The 14,713-nt window shown below is 41.7% G+C and overlaps 2 protein-coding genes across 6 annotated transcripts in view; both read left to right on the top strand.

The window, feature by feature from the left end:
* The window catches only part of LOC113048313 (CREB-binding protein-like), a 36,325-nt gene extending 28,684 nt beyond the window's left edge, over positions 1-7,641 (top strand). For 2 of the 5 annotated variants that reach the window (XM_026210068.1, XM_026210061.1), the window contains exons 19-30: positions 876-1,016; positions 1,107-1,163; positions 1,324-1,401; positions 1,488-1,555; positions 1,635-1,785; positions 1,899-2,045; positions 2,664-2,777; positions 3,038-3,203; positions 3,310-3,477; positions 3,559-3,720; positions 3,814-4,095; positions 4,391-7,641. In XM_026210068.1, coding sequence (XP_026065853.1) covers positions 876-1,016; positions 1,107-1,163; positions 1,324-1,401; positions 1,488-1,555; positions 1,635-1,785; positions 1,899-2,045; positions 2,664-2,777; positions 3,038-3,203; positions 3,310-3,477; positions 3,559-3,720; positions 3,814-4,095; positions 4,391-6,637 — 3,781 coding nt within the window. In that variant the 3' untranslated portion in view covers positions 6,638-7,641. The remainder of the gene's footprint in view (positions 1-875; positions 1,017-1,106; positions 1,164-1,323; positions 1,402-1,487; positions 1,556-1,634; positions 1,786-1,898; positions 2,046-2,663; positions 2,778-3,037; positions 3,204-3,309; positions 3,478-3,558; positions 3,721-3,813; positions 4,096-4,390) is intronic. The other 3 variants (XM_026210087.1, XM_026210097.1, XM_026210077.1) reach the window with 3 other exon arrangements.
* LOC113048347 (butyrophilin subfamily 1 member A1-like) overlaps positions 1-14,713 on the top strand; it is a 120,347-nt gene that overhangs the window by 57,213 nt on the left and 48,421 nt on the right. The window lies entirely within an intron of this gene.

Genomic DNA, 14,713 nt, shown 5'->3' with positions numbered 1-14,713 from the left:
GCCTTTGTAAAATTCGCATTTTAGGGGCTAAATATCACGTTATTTGTATTGGGGTCGCTTAGACATGCGGACATGAAAAACAACCACAGACTTGGCAACACCAGTTGGAATTTACAACACAGAGCCGAAATTCACTGACAATCTATACAAAATCGATGTTAAAATCGCAAGCGATTCTTTGTCAATTTTGAAAGCGATTTTGTGTTAGTTGTCAGTAGATTTCGGCTCTGTGTATTAACTGCCGCTCCACCTGAATCAGTGTTGCCAAGTCTGCGATTGTTTTTCATGTCCGCGGTTTGAAGCAATCCCAATACCAATAACGTGATATTTATCCCCTAAAATGCGAATTTTACCACGGCAACCCTTCCAAAAAATTTATATTTTAACCCCGGGGAGGAATTTTTATTGCGACTAGCAACTGGGTTAGTTTTGGACTCGTTTTAAGAAGCAACTGGGCAGGATTTGTTGTGAAAACCTAGCAACCCTGATCTGAACGCACGTGCTGGAGATATACTTCTAATTACAGGAGCATCTTTACTGATGAGATGCGCATGAAAATCGCATTCGATTTTTTGCACAGCCCTAGCATGTTTCTCATCTCCATCTCATTGTCTTCATTTCTGTTTCATGTTTTTAATTTTTTCTTAAAGTCAACCAGAAAAGGCATGTAGTTACTTTCTAGTGCATGAAAAGACATACCATCTTGTAGTCATCCATCATTTTTTGATTTCACGTTCATTTGTGAGTTTGAATGCTAACCTGTGCTCTGCCTTGGCCTGTTTGCTGTGTGTCGATCTCTGCCCGACCCTGTGTTCTGCGCTCTTGTGCTGCTCTCCGTGTGCCGGTTTGCCTGTGCTCTTGTGTGCTGGCCCCAGTTCACCCAAATATGGCCTTGTTGCCGACAGGTATCACTTCTGTGAGAAGTGCTTCAACGAGATTCAGGGCGACAGTGTCACCCTGGGAGACGACCCAGCCCAGCCGCAGACGTACGTATCTGCCGCCCAGAAGGCTTTGAGGTTTTACTTCTGTTAAATTACACAGTTTATCTTTCAGTTGTGCACGTATGAAGGTGCGGTGTAGAATTGATCTTATATATCTCTCTGCAGTATGATATCAAAGGAGCAGTTTGAAAAGAAGAAAAATGACATGTTGGACCCTGAGCCGTAAGACCATTTTAATGCATTTAATTATTTTTCTCCAATGAGGTTTAGATTATATACAGAATGATGTCTTTATAGTATGTATAATAATGCATATATATATATATATATGAAAGTTAACATGTTTGTCGAAGTTGGGTTTTTAACACCTTTTGTCTAACAGCTTTGTCGAATGTAAAGACTGTGGTCGGAAGATGCATCAAATCTGTGTACTGCATTATGACGTCATCTGGCCATCAGGGTAGGCATCTTGTCCCGCTATTCTCCTGATATTTAGCAGGACATGACATGATCCTACAACTGCTTTGTCTCTTCTTCCTTTAACAGTTTCATCTGTGACAACTGCCTGAAGAAGTCAGGGAAAACGAGAAAGGAAAACAAGTTTTCTGCTAAAAGTGAGTGCTTTTGACACATCTTGATTGTCTCTGTCTATTGCAGAGGGAAGTTAGTAACCCTCTGTGTTTTTCTGATCAGGGTTGCAGAGCACAAGACTGGGTTCATACATAGAGGACCGAGTGAACAAGTACTTGAAGAGGCAGAATCACCCTGAGGCCGGAGAGGTGTTTGTGCGGGTGGTGGCCAGCTCTGATAAGACCGTGGAGATCAAACCTGGGATGAAATCCAGGTAATTTAATGTATTCAGAAGTAAACCGGTTCAGTTTTGATTTCATGTTGACAAAGTCTGGCATGTACCTGAATTGACAGGAGCTGATGTTGCATCACATCATTTCTCTGCAGGTTTGTTGACTCAGGAGAGATGTCAGAAAGCTTTCCCTACAGAACCAAAGCACTTTTTGCATTTGAGGAGATTGATGGAGTCGATGTGTGTTTTTTCGGCATGCACGTTCAGGAATACGGATCTGAGTGTCCCTTTCCTAACACCAGGTATCATGCAAATACTGATCAATGTGGAAAAAGTATTATGTATATATATTTTTTTACTAGTGGGTACAGGACACTACAGTTAATTAATGTAAGTGAGGATTGCGAAATAAACTGAGAAATTATACCCCAAAATTCTTTAAACCGTGGACTGTCATTAAGTCTAAGGGTTGCCCGACTATGTATTGATTAGTTGATTGTTGATTGTAATCCATTGCATTCCTTTCTATCAGCTATCTAATTTTATCAAGATGAATTTGTTCTGACACAGTTTAACTATGAGTTCTTGTCATATTTTATTACCATATCCTAAACTATAGAGAATAAACTGTGATAATGTAAAATGTTGAAGGTGTCTGAAGATTTTGGTTTAACTATCTATTTAATAAAGTCAACCAGCTAACATTATACATACCCTTTTGGTTTCTGTACCCAATATAAAAAAAAAATTACAATGCTATAAAAAAAACTGTATCAGCACTCTGTATCGGCAAGTACCAGAAATAAAAGTATCGTTTCGGGTGAGAACTGGAAAAGTGGTATCGGTGCATCCCTAGAAAAAGGGATATTGTCTTGAACAGACTTAACTGACTGGTTGTCTTATTTGACTTCTCTTTCCAGACGGGTATACATATCATATCTTGACAGTATTCACTTCTTCAAGCCTCGGATGCTAAGAACCGCAGTGTACCATGAAATCCTCATCGGTTATTTGGAGTATGTTAAGAAACTTGGGTATGTACCACCTTGAAGTTTAAAATCGTTTCTTAAAGATTATGTGTGTAATTGTTTTTAGTGTTAAAATACTTGCTTTCTCAAATCTCAGCTTAAAATGACGAGTACACAATAAATAAACCATTCATAAGCTGTTGGTCCAACAAAAAATAAACCGGGAAACTTGTTTAAAAGTTTTTATTTTTCACTTCACCATTAAATGCTTTTGTGATCTAATTGGTAGGGTTATACACTAATGGGTTTGATTTTCCCACCTACAGGTATGTGACTGGCCATATTTGGGCCTGCCCACCTAGTGAAGGAGACGACTACATCTTCCACTGTCACCCCTCTGATCAGAAGATTCCCAAGCCTAAAAGACTGCAGGAGTGGTACCGCAAAATGCTGGACAAAGCCTTTGCAGAAAGAATACTCCATGACTATAAAGTATGCCAATACTGAATTAGTTTTTATTGATACGCGGTCTGTTAGTTTTCTTTCACAACAGGTTAATGTCACACTTACACAAATATGACTCACTTGTGCTATGCAGGACATATTTAAGCAGGCCACAGAGGACCGGCTTACAAGTGCCAACGAGCTGCCCTATTTCGAGGGTGATTTCTGGCCTAATGTTCTAGAGGAAAGCATCAAGGAGCTGGAGCAAGAGGAGGAGGAAAGGAAGAAGGAGGAGAATACAGCCACCGTTGAGACAACAGAGGTTAGTCAGAGAGTCAAACGGTGTGAATGAGTGTTTAGTGTAGTCTGTAGCCATTTTTTAAAATAGTGTTTTCTTCCACAGGGAACCCAAGTTGACAGCAAGAATGCCAAAAAGAAGAACAATAAAAAGACCAATAAAAATAAGAGCAGCATGAGCCGCGCAAACAAAAAGAAGCCTGGGATGCCGAATGTAGCTAATGACCTATCCCAGAAGCTGTATGCAACAATGGAGAAGCACAAAGAGGTTGGACCTGACAATTTTGCTTACTTGAATACCATTTATTTCGCTTGGTGTGCCAAGTACTTACCAGAACCCCTTTTGCTTCCTAAAATCCAGGTCTTCTTCGTGATCCACCTGCATGCTGGTCCAATGATCAACACCCTGCCTCCGATCATGGATCCTGACCCGCTGCTGACCTGCGATCTGATGGACGGCCGTGATGCCTTCCTGACACTGGCCAGGGACAAGCACTGGGAGTTCAGTTCCCTACGCCGCTGCAAATGGAGCTCTATGTGCATGCTGGTGGAGCTACACAATCAGGGCCATGACCGATTTGTGTACACTTGCAACGTATGCAAGCACCACGTAGAGACACGCTGGCATTGCACCGTTTGCGAGGTCAGTCTTCTCTTTGTGGCTTTGACAGAGCTGTTAAGTCTGTTGCCATTGTTTGCAATCCAACAGATGTTTTGTAAAAACCGACACTACTATTTTATCACAAATTTATTAAGATATAAATAAGGTTTAAACTACAATGTTGCAGGTTCAAACCTCTCAAGGAGCGAACCTTGCTTGACAACTGTTTCTCCAACAGAGAATGTAACACCAATCTCCAGTCATACAACAGTGAATTAACATTCTGTGCTAGGAATGTCCAGAAGATTATATCAATTATTTTTCTGATTTCTTTCAGGACTTTGATCTATGCATTAACTGCTACAACTCCAAGGGCCATGAGCACCAAATGGTGAAGTGGGGTTTGGGCCTGGACGACGACAGCAACAACCAGGGCGGTGAAGCCAACAAGAGCCCACAGGAGAGTCGACGCCTCAGCATCCAACGCTGCATCCAGTCGCTGGTGCATGCCTGCCAGTGCCGCAATGCCAACTGTTCTCTGCCATCTTGTCAGAAGATGAAGCGTGTAGTGCAGCATACCAAGGGCTGCAAGCGCAAGACCAACGGAGGCTGCCCCGTTTGCAAGCAACTCATCGCGTTGTGCTGCTACCATGCCAAGCACTGCCAGGAGAACAAGTGCCCCGTGCCCTTCTGTCTCAATATCAAGCACAAGTTGCGGCAGCAGCAGATTCAGCAGCGGCTGCAGCAGGCACAGATGATGCGCCGGCGAATGGCACTCATGCAGGGCAGAGGAATGCCTTCCAGTCTGCCCTCCCCAACTACCTCAGGAGGTCCAGGGACGCCCAACTCTCAGCAGCTACAGCAGCCTAACACGCCTCAGACCTCGCAGCCATTAGCCAACCAGCCCCAGCAGACCCATCCGAATGTGGCTGGAATGGTGCAGACCTTCCCCAACCAACCACCTACACCAGGACCGCAGGGTAAGCCAGGCCCGCAGTCCTCACCTCTGCCCCAGCAGCAGTCACCCCTGCCCATGCCGCCTCAACAACAGCCCCAGCCCTCTCCGCAGCAACAGCAGGCTTTGAAGGTTGCGAAACAAATAGAGATGATGACCAAAGTTCAGCAGCAGCAACAACAACAGCAGCAGCAGCAAGACTACAGGATGAATATGAACGTGAATGGCATGCCGATGAACCAACCTCGTATGATGACACCCATGCAAATGATGGCACCTCGTGGTCCTCAGATGGTTCAGAACATGCAGCCTGGCCAGTGGCCAGCTGGGATGCAAGGGTCCATGCAGAATCCGCAGGCGCCTCCGCCACAGCAAGTGCCACCGCAGCAGATGGCCATGGCCCCGCAGCAGTCTCAGGTAGCGCAGACACCGCAACAGGCGCAAATGATGCAGCGCGCCATGATGCAGCAACAGCAGCAGCCACGACAGATGCAGTCCGTCATGCCGCCCCAACAAGCGCAACCACAAGCCCCGCAGCAACAAGGCATGCAGCAAAGAGGGTTGACCAGCAGCATTGCTCCAGGAGCACTGCAGGATCTGCTGCGCACATTAAAATCACCAAGTTCCCCTCAGCAGCAACAGCAGGTCCTCAATATCCTCAAGTCGAACCCGCATCTCATGGCCGCGTTTATCAAACAGCGGACGGCGAAATACCAAGCCAGCCAACCGCAGCAGCAGAACCCGCAGGCCATGCTCGCAGGTCAGCCAGGGATGCAGAACATGGCTGCGATGCAAACAGGCCCCGTTCAGAGACCCGTCATGCCACCTCAGCAGCCTCAGCCAGCCGCCACCCAAGCCATGGGCGCCCTAGGATCCCAGGGACAAATGATGAACGCTGCGCACAATGGAAACCAGCAGCTGTTCCGCAGGCAACTAATGCGCATGCAGCAGCAACAGCAACAACAGGGAGCAATGCCTCCAGGACAAGGAAGATTCCCGCAACCTCAAGGCCCGGCCAGTTACTCGCAAATCCGCATGCAGCAGCAGATGTCCATGCAAGGAGGCACTGGGCCAATGGGTCAGATGCCGCCCATGGCTCAGATGGGCCAGACTGGGATGAGCATGGACGCCCAGCAAAACATGCTGCAACAGCGCATGATGCAGCAGCAGCAGCAACAACAGCAGCAGCAGCAGATGCTGAAGCAGCAAATGGGATCACCGGCACAGGCTGCTTCCATGAGTCCCCAGCCCCACATGCTTGCAGGACAGCCGCAGGGAGCTCACCTGTCCGGACAGGCCATGGCCAACGTGCTGGGCAACCAAGTGAGGTCGCCTGCACCTGTGCAATCGCCCCGTCCCCCGTCCCAACAGCCGCCACATTCCAGCCCGTCCCCGCGCATGCAGCCCCTGCCGTCGCCTCAGCACGCCGCCCTGCACTCTGGCGTGTCCCACCCCAGCCTGGCGGGACCCATGTCCGGCCCCATGGACCAGGCTCACCTGTGCACACCCGAACAGAATGCAATGCTTCCGCAGCTGAACACGCCAAACCGTGGAGGGCTGACCAACGACTTGAGTATGGTTGGGGACACCACGGGAGACACGTTAGAGAAGTTTGTCGAGGGATTGTAGCATTAAGAGACGTTCTTTTTGAAAAGAGAGGTGTGTTTTCTACACAAAAAAAATAAAATTTGAGAAGACGACTAAATGAACTAATAGGTTTACACAACCAATGGACTACTTTTTCTTCCTTGTTGGAGGGATTGAAATTACTGTGTAAAGAGCGGAATCACAAAGGGTTTTTTTTTTCTGGGAGGGTTGTCAGACCGGCCGAATTGCAGTCCTGGTCTACGAGTTACATTTTTAATTGTTTTGTTTTCGTTGTTTTTTTCGGGGAAGGGGGTATTTTGAGCTTATGGACTTTTTAAATGGAATTTCTCAAGGCAAAATATTTGATTTTATTATTGAAGACTTTCGTTTTGTATGTTTGCAAACTGAATTGCGTTTTTGTTTAGTTTTTTTTGTGTTTTGTGAGTGTGTGCGTGTTTAGGGGACTGTAAGATACTCGGTGTGGAATTAGGATCAGGATCAATCCTTATTCCTGTCTGCTAAGTATTCACATTTACCAGGTTTGGTAAAGGACACGCCGCCTTTTTCTCTCCAAACTGTGGAGTTTGTACAGAGGACCTGTATTCATTTGTACAGAAAGGAGCTTGGATACTGCGCACACGCATACACACACACACAAACGTGAGCAAATTGTGAAAGTTGCTCTTATTTTTCAAGGTGCCCAAATGCATTAATTTATTGGCCTGGATTCAGTAGTTGTCTCTTGTAGGAAGATGTTCCTGTTTTCTCGTTTGATCTCTGAAACATCAATGATGTCCCCTCCACCTCGCGTATGAGGCCGGAGCTTCGTCTGACTGCTGATTTGTTCAAAGAGTTCTTCAATCAACCTCTTTTGTTTTTCTTCTCATGAAACTTGAATTGAAGGTGAACGATTCTTTAATGTAAATCATGCAGCTTGATGACATACTGTAAATAAAAGGAAAAAAGATTGAGATCGCTGTATAAACTGGTTAAGAACTTGTTTCGTACTTATATACAATATTGTTAAATAAACTGTGTGCAACAGATGTGATGCTTCTGGTGACTTCGATTTGCATGTTCGCAAAATTCTGATCTTAGCAAAGTTTTAAATGAACACCTGACTGACTGTTTTTTACATAAAGCCAGTGTAGTTTTAATGTACCAGAACATTACATTAGAAATGTAATGATCAGATTTACTGTTTAATTGCAACTGAAAATGTTTAGCTAGTTCAACAAACTGGCCGTTTTACATATCTTCAGCGTCAGATTGCAGTGTGTGCTCTGCACTGGCTTCACTGCACCTCCTGGAGCCCGAGAGATGCAACTGCAGTTTAGAGCCCTTGTACTGCAATTCACAATTTCTATGCGCATTCCGACATTTGATTAGCATTGTGAAATATGCCGTTATAAATTTTTTGTGAAAATAATGTTGTTACATTCTAAATTTGGCCTCTTTATAGTTTGTTCTTTGCAATAAGTGTAATAGGATGACCGCAATCTTCCCTTCTAGAGAAACCCTAGACTCTTGCACACTGACGCTGTCTGAAGAGTGATGATAGAAAATCACAGAAACTGAGGTATGTGTCTTCACTTACCTAGAAATGCTTTGTCTTGCAGATACTACATTTATGCGAGATGTCAAAAACTTTGCCCCTCTCTGGCAATTATTACTAATCATTTATTAAAAATTGATGGACAGGATCATTTGTTTTACATGAAAGTCCATGTCTGCCTCACAAGGGGAAAATCGAATTTAAGTTTTATGTTCAGGGTTCAGTTGGAACTGACATGAATATAACTTTTTGTCAATTTAGAATTGTCATGGTTATGACGGTTTAAATTGAAGTTAAACTGAAGTTTAAATTGACGCATAAAATTTTTAGTTACAGGTGCTGGTCATATAATTAGAATATCATCAAAAAGTTGATTTCTCTAATTCCATTCAGAAAGTGAAACTTGTATATTATATTCATTACGCACAGACTGATATATTTCAAATGTTTATTTCTTTTAATTTTGATAATTATAACTGACAACTAAGGAAAATTCCAAATTTTCCTTTGCCAAGGAAAGTCCTTAAGACCAAAAATGATTTTTTGAAATCTTGGCCAACTGAAAAGTATGAACATGAACAGTATGAGCATGTACAACACTCGGTACTTAGTTGGGGCTCCTTTTGTCTGAATTACTGCAGCAGTGCAGCGTGGCATGGAGTCGATCAGTCTGTGGCACTGCTCAGGTGTTATGAGAGCCCAGGTTGCTCTGATAGTGGCCTTCAGCTCTTCTGCATTCTTGGGTCTGGCACATCACATCTTCCTCTTCACAATAAGCCATAGATTTTCTATTGGGTTAAGTTCAGGTGAATTTGCTGGCCATAAGAATCAAAGAACAGGGATACCATGGTCCTTAAACCAGGTACTGGTAGCTTTGGCACTGTGTGCAGGTGCCAGGTTCTGTTGGAAAATGAAATCTGCATCTCCATAAAGTTGATCAGCAGCAGGAAGCATGAAGTGCTCTAAAACTGCCTGGAATACGGCTGTGTTGAACTTGGACCTCAGAAAACACAGTGGACCAACACCAGCAGATGACATGGACCCCAAACAGTCACTTACTGGAAACTTTATACTGGACCTCAAGCAACGTGGATTGTGTATCTCGCCTCTCTTCCTCCAGACTCTGGCACTCTATCCATGCAATATTTAATTTGATCAGAGAACATAACTTTGGACCACTCAGCAGCAGTCCAGTCCTTTTTGTCTTTAGCCCAGGCAAGATGCTTCTGATGCTGCCTGTTGTTCAAGAATGGCTTGACACAAGGAATGCGACAGCTGAAACCCATGTCTCGTATACGTCTGTGTGTAGTGGATATTGAAGCACTGACTCCAGCTGCAGTCCACTCTTTGTGAATCTCCCCCACATTTTTGAATGGGTTTTGTTTCACAATCCACTCCAGGGTGTGATTATCCCTATTGCTTGTACACTTTTTTTCTTCCACATCTTTTCCTTCCCTTCGCCTCTCTATTAATGTGCTTCGACACAGAGCTCTCTGAACAGCCAGCCTCTTTTGCAGGTGTTTTGAGTTAATTAGCTGATATAGACTGTGGCACCAGGTGTCTTCAACATTGAACCTTTTCACAATATTCTAATTTTCTGAGATTATGAATTTGCAATTTTCTTTAGTTGTCAGTTATAATCATCAAAATTAAAAGAAATAAATATTTGAAATATCAGTCTGTTTGTAATGAATGAATATACAAGATTCACTTTTTGAATGGAATTAGTGAAATGAATCAACTTGATGATGATATTCTAATTATATGACCAGCACCTGTAGGTGGGAGCCCATGTCTGCCTCACAAAGAGAAAATAGATTTTTAAGTTCTAAAATATTCAGGGTTCAGTTGGAATTGACATACCAAGTCGTAACAATGACAATCTAAATTGTCAAAGTTATATTCATGATATAAAAGATTTAAATTGATGCATAAAATTTTATATCAATTATAAGTTTTAAATTTTTGACAAAATGCCTTTGTATCTCATGATTTTGAAACCGTAATGTGGACTCTTCATCTCATAACCATAACCACAGCATGTTTCTTGTGTGGCAGAAATGGGTTTACAGCTGTGAGTCAGTTATCTTTATTTACACACATGGTCAAAATAATCACCTGCCTAATAATCACTTCATGTGCACACACATCTTATCCATAATTTCCAAGTCCAAGTTGTATAAAGTGACATGCTTATTGGAGTTAATGCATATCATCTGATGTGTATTTGTGTAACGAGGGAGGGTGTGGCCTAAGGAGATCAACACCCTATATCAAGGTGTGCATAATTATTAGGCAGATTCTTCTCCTCAGGAAAAATGGGCCAAAAAGAGATTTAACTGAATCTCAAAAGTCAAAAATTGTAAAACGTCTTTCACAGGGATGGGAAACGAGATAATAATAAACAAACGAGATGGGAAAGTCTTTTTTCATTTAGTTGCATAATTCTGCACACTAATAGTTGACTAATAATGGTGTACATGTAGATTCTCTTAAAAAACGCCAAAACTTCACTTTTACTAAAATGTTCAGATTTTAGGGTTTGTTGATACTTTGGGTTGACCAAGAGCACTATAGTTGTACAATAACAAAATTAATCCTCAAAAATACTGCTGTTTTTAAATGCAGGTGTCACTCTTGAGTTCTCAGTGGGTACGTGACCTCGTGCTCGTTGTGTTCCGGAGCACAAGCGCAGTGAACAGGGAAACGGTCCATTTGTGTTGGCGCTAAACAATTTAATTTGAAAATGTGTCTTCGTTATATTTGCCTTATTTTGGAGGGTGTCCAGCAAAATAAACTGACAATTGTGGCAGCACTTCTTTTCAAACCGCGCACACAGAACACGTTTTGCGTTCCATTCATATCGCGCTGCGTTGTAATAGTTTTCATTCGTAACCGTGCTGTTGATTCATCGTTATGAAGCGTTTAAGACTAAATAAAGTTAAACGCGCCTCGAGACCAAGTTTTCTTCATTCGTTTCTCACATTTTAAACGCAAGAACGAGTTCTGTGTGAAGGGCCCACAGCAGCAAGGCGTGCAATCGTGTTTAAGGCTTCGTGAACTGTATTGAGAGTATATGAAACCGCTTAATCTAGCTCCCCATCTAAAGCTGGAAACAGTTTGTTCATTCCTTTGTAATCATATACTTGCAGCATGTAAGTTATATGAGCTCAAATGAATTCAACAATTACATTAATTTTTAAACGTCCAAATATTCAATGTAACGCGGCAGGAGCATCTTAAAAAAAATGAAATGCCAATAAGACTAAAAATGTCTAGAACGAGAATGAAAAAAACACTTTCTATAGATTCACATAAATGTTTATAATATAAGGGATAGTTCACCCAAAGATTTGATCCGTTTTGTCTGAACTGTCTGAAAATCCAGAGTCAAGCACTGCAGCATTAAAGCAGGTTTCTTTTTGTTTTCTCTTTTTTTCCTGATTTCTAACAGAAACGTGAACTAAAATCCATCAGCCTTTACCTCTATCAGCGTCACGGATCTCATTATGTGCTCATCATCATGGCGTCACTGCGCCTCCTGCTGTCTGAATGACGCGACTGCAGCTCAGGCGCAGTTCTCCTGGATTCCTGTTTCATTTCAAAGAGCTGGACATAATCACATTTTATTTAGGAAAGACGGCTTTGCATTCGAGTTTATGAAATTGTTATTTTTGTTCAAACTAAGCAATCTCAGGAACAGTTAGTCATAGCTTATCTATGCATGTTTGATTTATTTTCATCCAACTTTAATTCACACATGAAAAAAACAGACAAGACATTAATATTTAACAGAAAATGTTTTCCCTGGTATCATTCATTATCTTGCATCTTTCCATGTAAATTCAGGAGTACAACTGTAGCAAAACAAACTACTGAATTGATTAATGTATTGTTTTATCATTGAATGGAAAGACAAATCTCAGTCATATCAGCTGTTAAACATGACTCCCAACAAAACCACAATGTCACACCTGCACAAAGATTCTCAAGTCTTCATATGAACAATGTTTGTTTGTGTTTAGAGTGCAATGATGACCTCTGTGGCGCTGGAAGCCCCCTTTGTGCATCCATGCATGGCTCTAATAAAGGCACAACAAGTCCATCAGGCTGAACTCCAGCACAGGTGTCAGTGTTTCTCCAGAGCTTGAGAGAGGAGCTGATTGAGCCACGAGATCATCGGACGAGGGTCCTCGTTGAGGCCAGAGGAGATCATGGCGTTGTCGTAAATCTGGAACGTATATATATATATATATATATATATATATATAAAAAAAAAACATTTAGCTTTTAATTAGAAATAGTATTGAGATGAAAGAGAGGTGGAAACTCTTTCTTTAACTGCTCGAGGAGAAGCTGTGCCAGTTCAGGGATTGAGTCCTTCAGTGCATGAAGCTTCTCGATCAGATCATGTCTGGAGACAAATCTTTGATGTTACATATATTATACAAGTACAGTATGCTTTATTTGAGCTCAAACAGCTTGTTAACAACATCACAATAATCCACATAATTCCAGTCCATCCATTTACATCTTATGTTTTTATGGCCTCACATTTTGGCCTGAAGCAATGGTTTACAGCCATAATTTTGAGTAACTTCTGAGTCACTGATTTCAAACTTCGTTCAGTCTGATATTCAGTTAAGAGATCTGAAAGAGGAACGGTATGAGTCCATGAAAGGATTTGTACACCAATAACAAAAGTTTAAAACCAATTCTATAAAAAAACTGGAAGCCAATACAGGGAGACCAGGGAGTAATATGTTCACGTTAAGAGTCTAGCAGCAGGGTTTTGAACTTTTGGCAAATGAGAAATATATGACTGGCTGTTTCCCTTCTATAATGCATTGCAGTAGTCAAGTCTTGATTATATCAAAATATGGATCACAATTTCAAGGCCTTTAAATGTCAAAACATGATTTCATATTTGCTAGAAGCTTGACTTTCCAACATAATTTAACTGTTTGTCCAGTTTTAGAGAGCTGTCAATATACACACTTAAGTTTTAAACACATTTTTTGTCGCGAGGTGACAGAGCCAACATTTAGCTGTGCTGTACCCCTGGCTACACTGGAACTGAAAATTATAGTCTCTGTTCATTTTACATTTTCATTTAAATGTAAAAATTAGAAGCCAACCATGTTTTAAGTGCAAAGACAGCCATAAGAGGTTCTTAACCTTTGTTTCCAGTCAAGACTTGGAGAAACTTGTTCATGCCTTTATCACCAGCAGGGTGGACTATTGTAAAGGGTTCCTCAACGTTCTTCCCAAAAAGACCATTAGACAGCTGCAGCTCATGCAGAACGCTGCTGCCAGGATACTGACAAGAACCAGAAAATCTGAGCATATCACCCCAGTCCTCAGGTCCTTACACTGGCTTCCAGTTACATTTAGGATTGATTTTAAAGTATTTTTACTCGTATATAAGTCACTAAATGACCTAGGACCGAAATATATTGCAGATGTTCACTGAATATTAACCTATCAGAGCACTCAGATCACTAGGATCGAGTCAGTTAGAAATACCAAGGGTTCACACAAAACAAGGGGAATCTGCTTTTAGTTTCTATGCCGCCCGCAATTGGAATCAGCTTCCAGAAGAGATCAGATGTGCTAAAACACTAGTCACATTTAAATCTAGACTCAAAACTCATCTGTTTAATTGTGCATTTATTGAATGAGCACTGTGCAATGTCCGAACTGATTGCACTATACTTTCACTGTTTTTTTTTTAATGTAAAATCATTTTCTGTTTTAAATTTATTTTAAATAAGTACATTTTTTTTAAATAATTGTAAAAGTTTTAAAATTGCTAGTTTTATTCTTGTTATTTTTCTTCATTACTATTTTACTTTCTTTTATGTAAAGCACTTTGAATTACCATTGTGTATGAAATGTGCTACATAAATAAACTTGCCTTGCCTGCCTAAACCATTTTCATGTGACAGTGGCAAATACATTTGTATATTTCATTATTATATTTCTTGAAAATATTTCCCAAAGAAATCATATAAAGAGAATAAAACAGGAGCAAGGATGGAGCCTTGAGGCACACCACACATGATCGGTGCTGATCTAGATGAGCAGGCCCAGTATTCACTACCATGCTTCTACCAGTCAGATCGGATTTAAACTCAATTAAACTCCTCATCAGGTTACACTGGCTACCAGTAGCTGCTCGCATCAAATTCAGGGTACTGATGCTAGCCTACAAAACGACCACTGGCACGGCACCAATTTACCTAAACTCACTGGTTAAATCTTATGTGCCCTCCAAGAGTTTGCGCTCTGCTAGTGAAAGACGCCTTGTGGTACCATCCCAAAGAAGTTCAAAATCACTCTCAAGGACCTTTTCCTGAACTGTGCCGAGCTGGTGGAATGACCTCCCAATCTCAATTCGTACAGCTGAGTCTTTACTAATTTTCAAGAAACATCTAAAGACTCATCTTTTTCGCCTGCACTTAACCAACTAACACTAGCACTTTTACTTTTCTTGTCTTTTCATTTATAAAAAAAAAAAAAACTGGCTATGCATTCTATACTAGACTAACTGAGACTTGTCA

The sequence above is a fragment of the Carassius auratus genome, chromosome 3, assembly GCF_003368295.1.
Source record: "Carassius auratus strain Wakin chromosome 3, ASM336829v1, whole genome shotgun sequence".
In the NCBI taxonomy this organism is placed as follows: domain Eukaryota; kingdom Metazoa; phylum Chordata; class Actinopteri; order Cypriniformes; family Cyprinidae; genus Carassius; species Carassius auratus.
The sequence above is the reverse complement of the archived record's forward strand: the minus strand, read 5'-3'. Positions and strand labels throughout refer to the sequence as shown.